The sequence below is a fragment of the Silurus meridionalis genome, chromosome 22 (assembly GCF_014805685.1).
Source record: "Silurus meridionalis isolate SWU-2019-XX chromosome 22, ASM1480568v1, whole genome shotgun sequence".
Taxonomy (NCBI): domain Eukaryota; kingdom Metazoa; phylum Chordata; class Actinopteri; order Siluriformes; family Siluridae; genus Silurus; species Silurus meridionalis.
In genome coordinates, this window is record NC_060905.1 from 11,176,570 (window position 1) to 11,193,692 (window position 17,123).

Below are 17,123 nucleotides of genomic sequence, written 5' to 3' on the forward strand. Positions count from 1 at the left end.
AATTTTATATTATATATATATATATATATATATATATATATATATATATATATATATATATATATAGTAAAGTGGTTTACAAAAACAATTATGGCTACTCACATTCATCCTAAAGTGGACAAGAACATAATTTTAATCCACTCATACATACACTTATGCACATTTGAGCGAGATCCACACCAATGTACATTCTCTCTACAATCTTTCCGATATTTACATGCAGAAAATCCTACGACATTCCCCAACTACACAACTAGCCAATCTAAAATTGTCACCTAAAACATTACACTGTATTGGCTTAAGTCATAGTATAAAGAAAAAAAAATCTCTCACACACACTGGAGTTGAAGGAGCAGAAAAGAGTTCAAAGGTTACCTGGGTCAAATGTTATCCTCCCCGCAAATAACACTAAACATACACACAAATGCACACATGGCGAAAGGATCGGAGTCCTCACATCTTCCCCCACAATGCTTAGGCAAATAGGCAAAACAATGGCATTGTCAGTTACTGGTTTGCCTGCTTTGTCTCCCTCCCCCACAGGCAATGGGCAAAATGTACATTGTCATCTGATCACATTACATACAATATTGTATGTACTTAACACTAAAAAAAGTGTCAATGAGGTCTTAGTAAAAAAAAAACCAAACAAACAAAAAAAAAAAGAATAAATAAAAGAAATTAAAAAATGACGAACAGTGTAGTGGAAGCACACCATAATCATAGCTGTCAACTGCAATGTTCTGTGAATTTGAAATTGAACTGCATTCTGTGGAATAAATCCTAGTTATGTATCTGAAATTTGCTAAATAGTCTGTGCACTTCAACATCTTAAGTACACAAATACATACACTACGTAGTGTGGCAGTACAAGCTTTCACCCATAGCCTTTCTCTCACAGTGACTCACTGAATGCACAGTGTCTGTGCTGCAGTTTATTTTTCTGCCAGCAGAGGGAGACAGTTTAAGAAACACGGACAATTTTGTAGAACTATATACTGTAACCCACAATGCACAGGACGGCATCTCTATAGAGTTCTGCTCCGGGACTGTCCATGTCTTCCTACCCAGCCCTGGACACAGAAATGAACAAACATTAAAAGAATTGAAACATTAACACTTTAATAATTTTTTCTATACAAATCACCTCTATATAATGCATAAAAACAGAAGATAGGCATATAGGCACCACACCTATACCAGATCTTTGAATATATACCAACAAAAATCTATGATTGAGCAAATAGAATCACAAGTGTCAACTTTTTCTGAGGCAATAACATTTTCTGCGTGGAAAAAAAGCTTCACGAGAGGAATCTCTAAGCATATTTGCAAAGTCAGGCCCAGCCAGTGCAGCATGTCTAACATCAACACAGTCAATTCAGCTCAGACGTTTAATGTCGAAAGTTTTGCAAATCTTTAGTAGATCTTTAGCACATTTTAGGATATTTCTAGAGCAAGCATCCAAATAAATGAATAAATATTAATATAATTATATTTAAAATTACATATAACTAATTATATTCGATGTATGTATATTTAATATAATATTTTAGAATAAATATAAAATATATATTTTTTGAATATTTTATAAATATTGTTTGTTTTAGAATGTAGTTTTACATAAATCACACAAAAAACAAACATACAGATATCCTTAAAGACAAAAAAGCTATAAATAACTGACAGTTGAATTAGGTTTCATTTCAGCTCATACTGCAATGTTAGAATACCAATTTTGTGTCATTTATTTTTACCAGACAGACCATCTAATAGTTTGTCATTTGTTATTTACTAGTTTACTCTCATCTGACTTTTGAAGTCAGCCTTCACTTTTTTAAACTACTTTCTGTGAAACGTTACAGAGCAACCATATGCCCTTGTAGGAAAACCTGTTACACCCTTTTTTATATATACATATATGAGAGATTTAGATATAGATATACATAGATGCTCATGCTCTTATTGACATGGGAGAGTATAACCCCCGTCTCTCCTACCTAGGGGGCACTTCATCAAAGCCTAGGCATCATTGTAGCATCAAAGATTGGGCAAATGTATCACAATTCTGCTGCATCACCTGAGAGCACACAAACCAATGTCTTTTTTCCTTAGATGCATTAATGTCAAATACATTACTTTGTGGAGTTTGACAACAAATAGACTATTACATTCTTTTTATTATGCTGCATTTTGTTTGCTTTTAAGCTGTTTAATTTAAGTAGTTTTTTATTCTGTGTTTATGTGAGTAATTGGAGTTGCAGTGTGCGTAATCACTAGCAAACAGTGCAGTTATCTTTAAAAACTCTGGTAACAAGTTGGTAGTCAAAATATAAAATGGAAATCAGTTCCTGTTTTTTTGGGTACTGAAAGTTCTAGTACTTGAAGAGGTTATGTAATCTCATGGGAACCGTATTACATTTGACACTGATTTATTTCTGTTCATATGAGACCTGCTCAGAACACAGAAAAGATTTCCTCACATTTGAAGACAGCAGTCTTAAAGAACTAATACCAGTCCTTCCAATGCTCAAGTGCCACAGGAATGAACATGTTTATGAGTGATATTAACATCAACAATCTAACATAGTAAGCAGCTATAATGTTTCTATTGTTGTACACTGCTTTTATTTCTCTCTCAGATTCAGCATGGGGTTACTGGGTTTTTATTTTAATATAAATTAAGCAAATGGTGGAAAACCGCCTGCATATTTTCTTATGCTTATTAAGGATTAAATAACTACTTGAAAGCATTTGCTAACACTGATGGCTGGCTTTTCAATGTTCAATATTATTGCATATAAAATTTAATTTCCCAAATACCCCATATATCCCCTCATAATTAAAACAAGGATATGGTTACCTACGTGTAAAGAGGCTGCAGCTGTAGGTGGGAACTCTTCTGTGGAGGCCGATACCCATATGAGTCAAACCCTCCAATGAAATCAACTGTGACACATACAGCACACACACAAAAATGACCAAATTTGTTATGGGCAAAGTGTTAAAAAAGTGCTCCTATAACAATAGTAATACACTGTTAAACATCATACTTACAGCTGTCCTCATCATCCAGGAAGACTTTGCTAACATAGCAGGCATATACAAAGCCAAAAAGCTAGGACAGAAACAGAATTGAGTCAAAGTATGTAATAAATTATGGACACTGGGTATTTAAGAGAGGTTCAGTTCATAAATTATACAAATATAACAAATATATTTTAATCTGATCTGTACAGTTTTGGTGACAGAATATAGAGAAAACATTTTAATCCACTCTTTTGTGTAGTTGCTTTATATTGTACGAATTGTACTTATTCAAAGCAATGTATCAAGATCTTTAATAAGCTGATAAAAAGGGAGGGGAAAAAATCACTTACTGCGAGGAACACTTGCAGGGCAGAGCTGACCACCTCTATGTACTGGTAGTCCAGCAGGCAGCCACTGACCGTGATCACATGATGGTCTTGTGGAGCCAATGGGGAGTCAGGTACTGTTGTAACTAAGCAACCAGGCCCATTCTCCATCCACCATGAGCGATGTAAAGAGGTATTAAATGTCATCAGGAAATCTCGATCCTATACACATGTTCAAAAAATAAAAACCCATAGGTATGTATTTAACATTGTCAAACAACTAAACAAGTCCCAAAGAAATAACTGTCTGGTGAGTATATGTTTTTTTACAAAACTTTTGAATAACCAATATTCCAAATTTTTTTAATATTTTTAATATGAATAATTTTCTAGCAATAAAAAAAATGATTAAAACATATTAATTGAACCTCTGCATGTGATAATGTTTTTTCGTGAAAATATACACCTTACCATTGTGAGGTATAACATGAATGTGATCCAGACAATAGTATTCCGTTTAAATATGTTATACAAAATCCTTCCACAGGCCACTGAAAACCCCCCCCTGAAAAACTCTTCTTTATCTAGTCACCTTATACATGTTAGTAATGTTTAATAGTATTATATCTGTGATGTAGAACGATAAGTAATTATTAGTGATTCACTTTTTCAGTCAGACTTTCATTCAAGGATTGACTTGTCACCAAAACATGTTCACATTACATACATGCATGATGGAAGTCATTAAATGTCTCTTTCTAAATGAGTCATGTGTTCTTAAATGAACAAGCAGTGTTTTTCCCCCCCAAAAGAAGAAAACAGAATCCTTGCTTTTTTTTTTTTAAAAGATAGTTAGTGAAGTTTTGGTTGAAATCACTGCCTGTGTGCAGTTGACATTGTGTGGCAAATGTTGTGTCCATCCTGGCTGTTTACTATAGTCTGGATAAGAAGCTTAAACGTTGCACCTGAGTCTGTTCGATGTGTTTTATTGTGGGAGTGGTCTTGTGTGATTTAAACATTTCCCAACTAAACAAGTATAAAACATTTGTACTTTAGACAAATAATAACTAATATTATTTTCTTACGTACCTGAGACAGGTAGCCCACCTCAAGGTAGAAACAGATAATAAAAGCGTTCCAACCAACCCAGACCACTAGCCATACTGCATACTGAACACACAAAAGGTAAACACATTAGTTAACTAGTGTCTAGAAAATATGCACAAAAGCAACTCATATATAAAATACAGTTCCGTGAAAGTACAAGTTAAACAACAATGCTTGTGCAATAAATGTTTTGAGTGATTTCTATTGTGTTCTCTATACCACTTACCAGTATAAGATACCGTGAGCGGACTTGCACCGTCCCGAACACTCCCAGAATAACAGCCAGGATGTGAAGAAAGTTTGCCAAAATAGGAGCCCACTGATAGCCCAGGAAATCAAACACCTGCCTTTGCAGCACTGCCAGCTACAAACACACAAATTCACACATGCACAAAGTAATCAGAGAAAAGCACAATAATGACATATACAAAACTGCACTACTGAATTGGCATGGCAAAAAGCAGCTGTATTCGAAATCTGGATTAGTACCATCTTTGTTGTAAACCATTTGTAAACAATAGATGCAAAGGTTTGCACTCAAGTGTATTGGTTCTAATTATATACATCCATCAAAATGGGAATAATGACGTTCAAAAGCTGTTCACTAGGACATCTGCGCATGAATAATTAAAGAGCCTGATATTCTAGCCACCCGCTGGTGAATACTTTGGATTGTTCAATCTTAAAAATAGATAAGCCATGATGTAGTCAAGTTGACTTATTTTCTTGTGCCTCACATAACACAAATAGAGTAACCTCTTCTTCCTGGCTCCTTTAAGCAGCCTCTATGGCAGACTGTTGCAGCACAGACCTGGCCTACATAGCAAACCCAGCATTCTGGCCAGAACGGGACGTCTGCTATTGTTGGCTCTCATTAACAGGTGAAGCTTAAGCAACCTACAGGCATCCAAGAAACAAACAGGCTTCTTGGCACAAGTTTTGTGGAACAATCAGGGAAAAAGAGAAGGGGCACGGAGTAAATGATCAGAAAGTGTCAGAGAGACAGTGTCAGTAACAAAAACACAACAGTCAATACTACTACTACTATCTGCTCAAGTGACACTTATTAAATTAGTGAGGGAAGTTAAAATCGGCAGTCTGTCATGCATCTATTCTTACCATAACCAATCAAGAATCTGTGGACTGCTCAGCCAAAATGAGCCGTAAAAAAGACCAATAAAACATGGTCATCCATTTAGGCCAGGGGCAGACAAATGTAATGGGCCCTTCATATACACACACACACACACACACACACACACACACAAGCAATCCCACAGCGCTCTGCTGCAGCTGTTTCCATGGAAACTGCCTGGAGCCCCAGCCCACAGCCCTATGAGAAAAGAGACCCTACCTCAGGAGATACCACATGCACACTCCCTCACAAAACACACACTGATCTGGGGCATTAAAAGTTTCCATGAAATTTATTCAGGTGACACAAAGATCGTTGTTCTGTTACCGATATCATCATTCTGAGTACTGGCCGATACCCGACACTGATCCAATACTGACGTCCTCCAGCTCTCTGCAAGCTTTTGCTGCTGATTGATGTGAAACATGACAGGACTGACTCCATTGTGCACTATCCCCTTTAAAATCTCAGGGACTCCTCAGCAGGTCGTTTTACGTTCAGAGTTACGTTCCTTCATGTAATTACTAAATCATCCATATTACTCGCTAACAATATGGCAGGAACATCTGTGCCATGTTAGTCATCATCCATTTTCACAGCATAAGATATGCCAGTTGGATGAGATCAGCATCTCAAGCCAATATCCTTCATTGGACATTTTCTCTTAACCCATTTGGCTGATGGATGGAAATTGCAATTGAGACAGTGTACAACTGAGCAGCTGATTGGCAGGTGGGTGTTGCTGGGATTTTAACACACACCCTACCAAAGAGAAACCCTTAACCTTAAACACTGTTTTGATGCTGCTACTCAATATCAAACTGTTGCAACTATTAATCACAGTGTGTATAGAAATATTCCCCGACCTCCAATCACACTCATTTACTCAGACATATGAACAGGTGAGTAAGAAATCAGTGTGTCTCAAGGAAACGAAACGAACACAAGGCGTCCACCTACCAGCTGCAAGGAGCAGATGACCACCAGCGTGCACCTCCCGTCACAGCGGCCCATGCTCTCGCGCTTCATGCACGGCTTGGGCCCCGCGAGGCGCCGCGAGAACGACGGGTCTCCGTTGAGGTCCAGCTTGGCGGCTGTGCACTGCTCTGTTAACACCCAAAACCGTCAGGGAGCCCAGCGGGCTGCGGCCGCGGTTCCGTGTGTTAATACCCCGGCACTGATGATGATCATAACCGCACTCCAGCCGCGTCTCCTGGTGACTTTGTTCTCCCACGGAGCCGACCGCAACGGGTCGGCCACGCCTTCATTCCACGCGAGGGGAACCAAGAAAGCACAAAGAACAGCACACACGCGCGCACACGCACACATACACGCAGATATAAAGATGGAACGTGTTTAACTTAAACAAATGAGCATCATATGATATGCAATCACATGGGTAGTTAATGGGAACGGAGTGGGGGAGTGTAAAAAAAAAATACCGCATACGAAATCAACACAAAGCACGTCTTTGTTACTCACCGCGCGCGCTGTCCGGCGTCGCCTTCTGCCGAGGAAGAGCAGGCCAATTTCAGACAGACGGGTTTAACTGAGACTGGACCTCCGTGATGAGCATCCCTCCGTCCCGCTCGGCTCTTTGTCAACACCGACAGGATGGCGAGAGAAAGGGATTATGGGTGGAAACCAAACCCTCGTGCAAGTTTACCAGCAGTCCGCGCGGGGGAGTGCGCCTCCTTCTTCTTCTCCTTCTTCTCCTCCTCCAGCCGGGCGAATGAACACAAAGGAAAAGAGCATGGATCCATCCCTAACAGCACCCTACCCCCTATGCAAGTGAAGAGCTATAGAACATGGTGCATGAAAGAATAGCTTCAAATAGAGTGCATTTGTGTGTGCACAGGGAGTTGGTCAGGATTTAGCCCAAAATGTATAGACTTGAAAAAGAGAAGTGCTATTTACAATAATAGGTGGCACTAAGATCAACTTTTTGGACAGGAATGAAAAAGTAACGTGTTCAAACCCCCACCCCATTCTTATACTGTACCTTCTGCTGAAACACAAAACACATTGAGTATCATGTGTAACACGTTTCATTTTCTGTATGCTCAGGGTGAGGATTAAAGAAGCTGTTATTTATTTTTCAGTGCACTGTAGTGGGAAAGCTTCTCCTTACAAGGTGGGAAAAAGGGGTGTCTAAACGCTGGTTAATTTTAATGCTTGGTTAATTCTTGCGAATGCCTTTTTTCCCCATACTTGTTATACTTGAGATAACATCAGCTGTGGGTTATGACGAATTTCACGTCATAGAGTAACACCTATCTGCCTAGTAGAGATGATTCTGTATATAGCTGCCCCATCATACATTCTTGTTCATTTGAACTCCCCCTGCTTTTCCAAGGACCAATGTCATCGCATTCCAAATTTCAAAGATGTTTACAGTGTGTTTGGGAAAACCTGGAGGACCCCCTCCAAATCACACAACCACTGTATGCTTTGTAGTGTCTCTAAGACTGGAGAAGCTCAAACAAACCACTTTTCAAAGTCATAAGAAACAAAACATTTATAAGGTTTTATTTTTGGCATCCACATCAGATGATCTGGTGGTTAACAAATGTCTTAAGGCAGACTTGGAATTTATGGAATCAAGCACAACAGCACCACCGATAAGATAAGTAAAATACACAATGGGATGAAGAAGCATTATTGCGGCTGATTCTTTCTAAACCAGACCATTCATTCAGCCTGTCAGGTACACTTACTAAAATGCCACCTAGATTTTTACACCTATTTTTAATCCCAGGTCACGGACACATCTGTAACGGACAGGAACAATGCAGCATTTTTAATCATCTTTTCCCCAGAAAACTCCCTTAGAAGCTTAGTTTGCCATACATCATTCTTTTTATGCCATTGATGAGACCTTGTGAAGTTTCATTGACACTTATTAGATTTTACAACTTTCCAATACCATTTTCAAAGAACTGCATGTTTGTCAGTTATGCTGCATAAAAGGCTTCAAACAGTGCATAATTTAGCACTATTTATAATATTGTAATAAAGGAAGGTTATTATGTGAGCTGGAAATCCTTCCACAGCAATACCATCTAGGTAATAATATAATCATGGCTTCTAGTTCCAAGTCAGTTAATATAAATTGCTACATTTCTGTAGGTTCTCCTCTCCACTTAATTGTGAGCTCACTCATATTATTGCTATCATTAAATGCAAATGGCCAGGCTCATTCTATGATCATAGAGTTAATTTAAAGAATTACATCCTCACTGTTCAATACATTTTCAGATTTTTAATCCTAAAGCCTACCTTCTTGGATTAACACTGAAATGTTAATAGGCATCAAGCGAGTCGTAACACATGAGAGGATGGAAAGTGTAGTTCTACACAACACTGACACGATAAAACGAGACACTCCGACATATGAACATGTGAAGCGAAGGAACAATACCCACTTCCTGACCACAGAGAAGGTAAATGATCACAAAATTTTCACAGCATGCCAGTTTGTAATAAATAAAGACATATCCATCATTTCATATACATATTAATAATAGTAATAATAAAAGTAATACTAATTAAAAGTTATACTAATTTGCTGCACTCTAACTTATTTTTACAAAATGTTTACAGTTTAGGCTGGGCACATCCTACATAAGAAGCCCTGACATCATATGGTGATAGCATTTAGTGTTTTTTAATTTTTTTTGTCTAAGTGCAGTCATGATTTTCACAAATATATATAATTGGACTATTAGATAATCAGCCTTATACCTTCATGCAAAGTCTAAATGATTTGTGGTTTTGTATTCATCTTTCTTTTTTTGCCAGCTGTGTTTCATACCTGCAGGTTTTCATATCATATCAACAAAGTATAAAAATGAAGGACTGGCAGCACAAAAGGAAAAAAAAAAGTTGTGACAGTAATTTAGTCTAAATGTTGAATGTTAGATAAATGGTGTTGAAATATGATTATAATTATAATTACTAATATTAACTGTCTGACATGGTGCCATTCTATTTTTCTTTGGGGGGTGCAAACATTTATTTAGATCAAAAGACTATCAGTAGTCATTCTATAGGAGAAACGTAAAAAGATTGTGTAACATTTTTCTAGCAGCAGAACCAATCATTTTCTTCCTTTCAGATTGTAATTAATCCCATCAGAGTTTGAATAATAAAGGCTTTTAAAGTTTTTACTGTGAATCTGTACAATCATGCCCTGCACTATGCTCCTATTAGAATCTAAACTTGTTTTGGCTTCTTTAAATGGATCATGATTTTAGCAACCAGTGTTTATCTGAACTGTATATATTAATTGAAAGAAAGTTTAGAATACAGATTAGATTAAACATTTAATTTGAAAAATCTAATTTAAAAAAATGTGCAAAAGGTGGAGGTGAACATCCCAGAGGATCCAAAATATGAACAGGACATTGAATAGTCATTTAAGAATATTTCATCCATCATGCAAACTACCAAACTGACGTCATTTTGTTTTCCCATTAGTAATTTGTTACTTGTTACTAATTTGTAAGTATCAATGCAGTGTTCTGAACACTGTGGAAAAAAACACAAAAACATTAAACAAGAATAGTACAGCTATTGTGGTGTGGACATACATGCTCTATGCCTGGAGGGGACTTAAATCTGAGTTCACACCAACAAAGGCTGTTGAATAAATCAGTATTACTGTTACTATTTTTAAGAAAATATTTGTTGGGGTCCTGTTGCGAGTGAGTAAAAAAGGTGTTCAGTCTATCAACTGGTCAGTACAACTACACGACGTTGTCATTAATCAGAAATAAAAAAATTGCCCAAAATAGATTTCTCCAAAAACAAGTTTATTAAAAGCATAGAAAAGCAACCCAACATTTGTATCCTCAGCCATGGACTGTCTCAAAAAGAATGTTTCTCTTTCTCAAAATTAATAACCCCCATTCGGTGACAAACTCACTCACTCACTTTCATACACAGACACACACAAGCACGCACTACTGAATTTCCCCCAAGTAGAGACGCTTATCACTGGATCCGGACAAAACTGTGAAAAAAAGTAAAACACAAAAAATGTTCACTCTCAAACTTTACATTTCCTCAAATTTAAAGATAAAAAGGCAAAAAGCATCAGACATATTTACCAATGGGTTCATCTGGATGGAAGGCCACCTCGTTGACTGATCCCGCATGACCAGGAAGCTTATAAAGGATTCTACGAGAGGTCGTATCCCAGATATACACAAACCTGAAAAGCAAGCGTAGAATTATAAGCCGGTTGTTAATCTGAATGATCATATAAACATGCATGTGCACACTGTCTTACCTGTCAGAGGAACCTGCCGCTATCTTACTGCCATCTGGTGACCAAGAGCAGCGCAGAAGATTCTTCGGACAAAAGACATTCATAAAACATTCAGTACATGCATCAGTTTTCACAAACCACAACACCACAATGTGCAGTTTTTCATTAGGACAGGTGATTTCAAAAGAACGGATAGTGATCTAGAAGAGAGATAAAACGCTGCATCTAAGAAACAGACTCCTATTCAGGATCACAGCTCTTCAAGACAAACTGTGACTGTACACTTTCCTACACAATGTTCTATTTGTATACTTAATAGTTTTTGCGATGTAATACTAAATACTACTTATGGATTTGTTTTATTTAACACATTGTCCACTGTATAAATCCATAGATGTTATTCATCATCACAGTACATTATCTAGTACAAATAAATAAAATCTTCTATATACGCCCCCCCAAAAGTATGATTTATAGTATACATGTACCGTACAGCATATTATTTTCTGTTTATCAAAATGAAAACATACCAATCCTTCAATATACATCACAAGACTCCACTTAACATTTGAACTTTGCTATTAAACAGTTTAACGTTCAATTACACAAAACACACGCTATTTATATGTTACATGTACTACCCAAATTTGATAAGTTTTAGGATCATATTCACTCTGTGTTATTCATGGTCAAACAATGAATTACCTTTTCGAAATTGTGGACATTTCCCTGGAAAATCTTCACACATCTCTCTTTAGGGGCAAATGGACGGATATCCCAAACGCGCACTTAAATCAGAGAGGAGAGAATATTAAAGAGGAGCTTAAACACAGTATTTAAGTCTTAAAAGCTGATCTTGCATCTCCGTCACTCATGTCACATGCAGTCACTTACCGCTGTTGTCCATGGAGTTGGACAGTAAGTAGGATCCCTCGGAGCTCAGGCTGAGTCCTGTTACAGAATCTCCATGCCCCTGCATGCTGTAAATCAGCTTGTTTTGTCTCAGGTCCCAAACCTGTAACACACACAAACACACACACACACACACACGTGCACGTAAAGTATCTCTGCAAACAAACACAAACCGAGGCAGTTCAAGAGAACACGTTTATTCCTCTACCTTAATGTCGTTGTCAATGCCTCCTGAGATGATCTGGTCACTTGTGTCATTGAAGGTAACACTCAGAACCTGGTACGTGTTCTGGAACGTATGGATGGATGCCTTCTTCCTGATATCCCACAGCTAAAAGCAAACAATTAGATATTTACCAAACAAAAATTATTCAATATCATATTCACTTAATTACTTTTGTCACACCCAATTTTTAGTCACATTTAATAGCCAGGATTTCTGTGGAGTATGCTTCAGTTTGTATTTTCAAAACAAATGTAAAAATACTTGACATTTCTTTCTGATCTTTTTTTTTCCTTTCTTTTCAATTAATCATATATAATTTTTCAGTCAATGTTTTCACTAGTTTTGTCCCTATTCTTACAGAGGGAAACATAAACTTGTAAATATGGAAGACCAGTGATTGCTTCTTGGATGTGAGCAAAAAACATGGATTTGGACTGTAATTAAAATAAACAGTCTGCTACAATGGCTTAGAACTACAGTTGCCACGAACAATCTTTCCATTCAAGCGTCCATCAGCAAAGACCTGATAACCTGAACAACGAAGGAGCTACAGTGAATGGACATCGGGCCACCCAGATGAGGAGGGGTTCTTTTCTGAGTCTGGCTTTTTTCAAGGTTTCTTCCTCATACCATCTCAAAAAGTTTTTTTCTTTGCCAATGTCATCACTGGCTTGGCATTTTGGATAAACTTATATAGACTGATTTATACATTTAAAATTTGTATTCATAATTGTATAATTCTGTAGAACTGCTTTGGGACAATAACGATTGTTCAAAGCACTATACAAAAACTTAATTCAATTGAAATACAGTGGAACCTCGGGTTACGAGCGCCCCTGGATACGTAAAATTCAGGTTAAGAGTCGCAATTCATAAAAAATGTTGCCTCTAGTTACGAGAAATTTTTTAGGATACGAGCGTTGCGCACGGAAAAATCGCAGGCAGGTTAGTTTTTTTACGTATCGCCACGTGCTCTTGCTGCGCTCTCGTGCAGCACATACACATCCGCTCGTCGCTCTAACAGTGTGGAATTACTGAACTTTAAATACTGTACGTATTCCTATCACCATGCCGCCAACAAAGAAGCCTGGGAAAATTTGTATCGGGATACGAGCTTTTCAGGTTAAGAGTAAAGTGATGGAACCAATTAAACTCGTAACCCGAGGTTCCACTGTACACCAAACAGTGCACCAGAAAAAATGCTATTCTTTCTTTCAGACCGAGAGAAGGGCTAATTAGACACTCATAGTCTGGGCCTCTAATAGCCCTGCCATCATAAGTATAGTGGTAGATTTTTTGGCATTTTTAATTAATCAACACCATTGTGCTGCAAATTAGGCAGGCGCATCTGACACACCAAACTGTGCGTGTGAGTTCTTGCGTGAGAGAACACAATTCTCCCTTACCTGCAGGTGGCAGTCTGTATTTGGCCTGGGCTTTAAGTTTTTATCCTTTGTTTTAGATTTAGCCTTATATATTCCACTGGTTAAATTTGAGAGGCTTGCATTGTTTAATAAATGTTTAATGTAATACATTTTCTGTATCACTTCTTATTAATTAACAAATTTTATGAGATAAAGGGGAAGAAAACCGGGCAAACATATCGGCATCATACAGCGTTATTTAAACAAAATGAACCGATATCATGACGCATTGTATCAATTCTCAAGCATCGTCATGAAATAAGTCAGTGACCATTTGAAAAAGGAATTATCCAAGTCAATTGTGAGTATAATATTTGTGACTTGGCTGGAGTTTTGTATTAAGCTAAAGGACAGCCCAGATCAAATGGATTAAATCTGCCTCACCAAACACATTCTGAGCAAATCCCCCAAGCGTGCAACAAAAATAACACAATAACATTTCAATGATCTCATTTTATCCACAATCCTTATCCCTCCTAATGTTTTATTTGTCTTATTTACCTTCACAGTTCCATCATCGCTGCCAGTGCAGGCCAGCTGGGGACCACGTCGAGCAGGAAAACAAGAGTTTACAAAGGACGTATGCCCTTTCAGTCGCTTCATGCGCTCACCAGTTTCACTGTCCCACACACACACAGTTTTATCCGTACTGGCTGAAAAAAGCAGACTGAGGGAAAGCAGACACAAAAAGACAGACTTTCAAAAAGGTGTTCAGCATCAAAGCATCTTGTACAGCCAGTGTTGATATTTGTGTTCTGATTGTTTCCTGCTGTACATTCCAAACAGGAAAAAAGGGTTTGTGTGAGGGGTAAAGATAAAAACTGGTTATAAACATATAAACTCACTTGAAAACAGTAAGTCAGTGCCAAACATTTTTTTAACAATTACATAACTAATGCAAAACATTGATTCAATCTACATTTGATAATCCTTCTGCAATAATATAGCTCTGCTTTTAGACTCAATTTACATCTTGAATGTGTTTTGCAAATCAAATATTATATATATAGGTTTTTTTTTTTTTTGCATTTTCACACTTATTTGTCTGGTTATTATGTAAAGTATATAATTTTGCTCTTTTCGCTACTCGGTTTGATTTTACACTGCACAAAATTTTTTTGGTCAAACAAACTTGTCAAGTCATAACAGTAAAATCACCTATCCATGGAGAACAGACAGCCATTGATAAGTTTATCATTTTACATGAAATGCTGCAGTTGGTTCTCTTCCTGCACTTGGTTAGGAGTTTGCTCAAAACCAGATGTTTGATCCAGACCAATAAGCGTAAGGAGGCCTGGTCAAAAGTCTAGTACTAATAACACTGACAGAGAATTCACATTAGTGTGCTTATAAATTTGTAAGAACATGGAAATGTACAAACCTTCCATCTGTGTTATAATGAAGCTCCATTACGGCTCCAGTGTGGCCTTTTAGCGTGGCAAAGTTTTCACATTCTCCATAAACATTCCATAATACTGCACAAAACACAAACAGCATTCAGAAATACTTTATATTTTAAGGGCAGAAAACTTAATTGCAAGTTTAACCACATATAGTCAAACAATAGACAGTAATGTGTGATTAGAAAATCTTCACACAGAGCACTAGTTACATCAGCATACTGAAAGACCAGTAACTGTAGCTTCATTCAGTTCAACCTTACAAACTGAGCCAATTCAAAGAGAATGGATCATAATTACAACCAACCAGAATAGGTTTTTCAATGTACTCAGTAAAATCACGTACAGATGAGGCGGTCAAATCCTGCAGAAGCGAGCATGGAGCCGTTAGGGTGAATCTTGCAGCAGTAGACTTCTCCCTCATGCCCAGACAACAACATTATAGGTGCCTGCAAACTGGAACTACGTGGAGGCCCCTGTGGAACCAAATCAGACACACACACACACACACACACACAATTCAACATGTTGTTCAACTGTGCAGTTTATAACAATTGTTTTTGGCATTAAAATTAGTCTTTTACTTGTCTCATGTACACTACAGCACAGTGAAATTCTTTCTTTGTATATCCCAGTATGTTAGTAAGCTACGGCCAGCCATGATAAAGCGATCATGAAACAGAGAGAGATTAGGGACTTGCTCAAGGGCACACCAGTGGCAGCTTGGCAGTACTGGGTCTTGAATCTTCAACCTCCTGATCAGTATTCTAAAGCCTTGTACATTGCCTTAATGGTGAGGTTATGTAAAGTAATTACTGAATGGTTCCTATTTAATTTTATTTGTCAGTAGGAGTAAGACAGAGTACATGTGTGTGAATGAGAGGGAGGGCAGTGGAGTGGTGCAGTTGCAGGGAGAAGAGTGGCAGGAGTGATTTGTGATAGAAGAGTGTCTGCAAGAGTGAAAGGGAAAGTTTATAGGACTGTAGTGAGACCTGTGATGTTGTATGGATTAGAGACAGTGGCATTGAGTAAAAGACAGGAGGTGGAGCTGGAGGTAGCAGAGCTGAAGATGTCGAGATTTTCAATGGGAGTAATGAGGATGGACAGGATTAGAAAATAGTTTATTAGAGGGCAAAGTGAGAGAGGCGAGATTGAGATGGGTTGGACATGTGCAGAGGAGGGACATGGGGTATATTGGTAGGAGAATGTTGATAATGGAGCCACCAGGAAGGAGGAAAAAGGAAGATCAAGGAGGAGGTTTATAGATGTGGTGAGGGAAGACATGCAGGTAGTTGTTTTGAGAGAGACAGATGTAGAATACAGGGTGATATTGAGACGGATGATCTGCTGTGGCGACCACTAATGGGAGCAGCCGAAAGAAGATAATTTTATTTTATTTGGCAGATGCATTCAACAAAAAGATCAGCATCCATGCATTATATAATGGCGATCCCAAACGTTCATAACATTTATTGTCTCGTGTATTTATTGTCCTACGTCATACAAGATCGGTGTTTTGTTCAACACAGCACATCACTGGCTCACTTCAGGAAATGACCAACACTTTGAACCTCCAGGACTTGATCCTTGTATTTATAGCATCTGTATACACTATTTGCCCTATATTTAGCCATTACAGCATTAGAAATGTTATCACTAAGGACTAGCCTGTTTTTAATTAAACGATTCACCAGTGTAAATATTTATAATATACTGTGTAAAGTTGTTTCCTACTAAAGTCAGACTATGCTCCCAAAGTGTCGCAGTAGCTGTGATGCCTAATAGAATAACAACAAAAAAATCATGCCTATTATTTTGGTCAATATGGTACCGTTGTATACATCCAACTACTCTGAAAATCGCTTCCGTACCGTAGTAATTGTCCCGTTCGGTCATTTCTGCACCCTAATATCATTTATTAGTCTATGTGTAAGACGGAATAACCGTTTTTCCCCCCTCACATATGCATTAATGCGGTCAGAAACACATGCAGTACCATAGTAGTGAGTTGTTGGGACTGTGCCGCTGCCACCAGTTCGGTTCTCGGTCTCTTCACCCCCGCGGGAACGAGCGCCATGTCCGCGGCCCGCTTCACACCTTCAATCATTGTTTAAAGCGGCTGCAGTTCAGGAGACAGACAGAAAAAAGAAGGATTTAATCTCGAGGATGGAGTTTGTATGAACTAAAAGCAGTACACCATCCGCCATTAAGCGTTCACTCAGGCTGAGAAACTACTTCCGAGTCATTGGGCGTGATTTCATTGGTTCATTCATTCTTGAAGGATCTTATTG

The 17,123-nt window shown here is 38.0% G+C and overlaps 2 protein-coding genes across 3 annotated transcripts; both read right to left on the reverse strand.

Annotated features, from left to right (window-relative positions):
- Positions 1 to 81: 81 nt before the first annotated feature.
- Positions 82 to 7,483, reverse strand: nkain1 (sodium/potassium transporting ATPase interacting 1). 2 transcript variants are annotated; one of them, XM_046834401.1, is made up of 8 exons: positions 7,081 to 7,483; positions 6,559 to 6,860; positions 4,690 to 4,827; positions 4,446 to 4,526; positions 3,381 to 3,578; positions 3,058 to 3,118; positions 2,864 to 2,949; positions 82 to 1,073 (listed from the first exon to the last, which is right to left on the reverse strand). In XM_046834401.1, exons 2-7 carry the CDS (start codon positions 6,625 to 6,627, stop codon positions 2,864 to 2,866), a joined length of 633 nt encoding a protein of 210 aa, XP_046690357.1. In that variant the 5' UTR covers positions 6,628 to 6,860; positions 7,081 to 7,483; the 3' UTR covers positions 82 to 1,073. The 2 variants fall into 2 exon arrangements, with proteins under 2 accessions (XP_046690357.1, XP_046690355.1); XM_046834399.1 differs by having other exon boundaries at positions 2,868 to 2,949; positions 7,081 to 7,479.
- A 2,908-nt stretch (positions 7,484 to 10,391) lies between these two features.
- On the reverse strand, positions 10,392 to 17,077 carry snrnp40 (small nuclear ribonucleoprotein 40 (U5)). Its single transcript, XM_046834397.1, has 10 exons — positions 16,829 to 17,077; positions 15,179 to 15,308; positions 14,814 to 14,907; positions 13,934 to 14,099; positions 11,991 to 12,113; positions 11,765 to 11,885; positions 11,576 to 11,658; positions 10,892 to 10,953; positions 10,710 to 10,813; positions 10,392 to 10,612 (listed from the first exon to the last, which is right to left on the reverse strand). The coding sequence occupies exons 1-10, from the start codon at positions 16,937 to 16,939 to the stop codon at positions 10,563 to 10,565; spliced, it is 1,044 nt and encodes a 347-aa protein (XP_046690353.1). The 5' UTR covers positions 16,940 to 17,077; the 3' UTR covers positions 10,392 to 10,562.
- Positions 17,078 to 17,123: the final 46 nt, after the last annotated feature.

Coding starts and splice junctions, on each gene's coding strand:
- nkain1 (XM_046834399.1), bottom strand. CDS start 6,627: ATGAAGCGCGAGAGCATGGGCCGCTGTGACGGGAGGTGCACGCTGGTG. Junction 4,828..6,558: donor TCATCTGCTCCTTGCAGCTG/GTAGGTGGACGC, acceptor GTGTGTTTGTAG/CTGGCAGTGCTGCAAAGGCA. Junction 3,579..4,445: donor AGGTGGGCTACCTGTCTCAG/GTACGTAAGAAA, acceptor ACATGTGTATAG/GATCGAGATTTCCTGATGAC.
- snrnp40 (XM_046834397.1), bottom strand. CDS start 16,939: ATGATTGAAGGTGTGAAGCGGGCCGCGGACATGGCGCTCGTTCCCGCG. Junction 14,908..15,178: donor AGGATTTGACCGCCTCATCT/GTACGTGATTTT, acceptor TGTTTTGTGCAG/TATTATGGAATGTTTATGGA. Junction 10,613..10,709: donor CCATCCAGATGAACCCATTG/GTAAATATGTCT, acceptor TTTTTTTCACAG/TTTTGTCCGGATCCAGTGAT.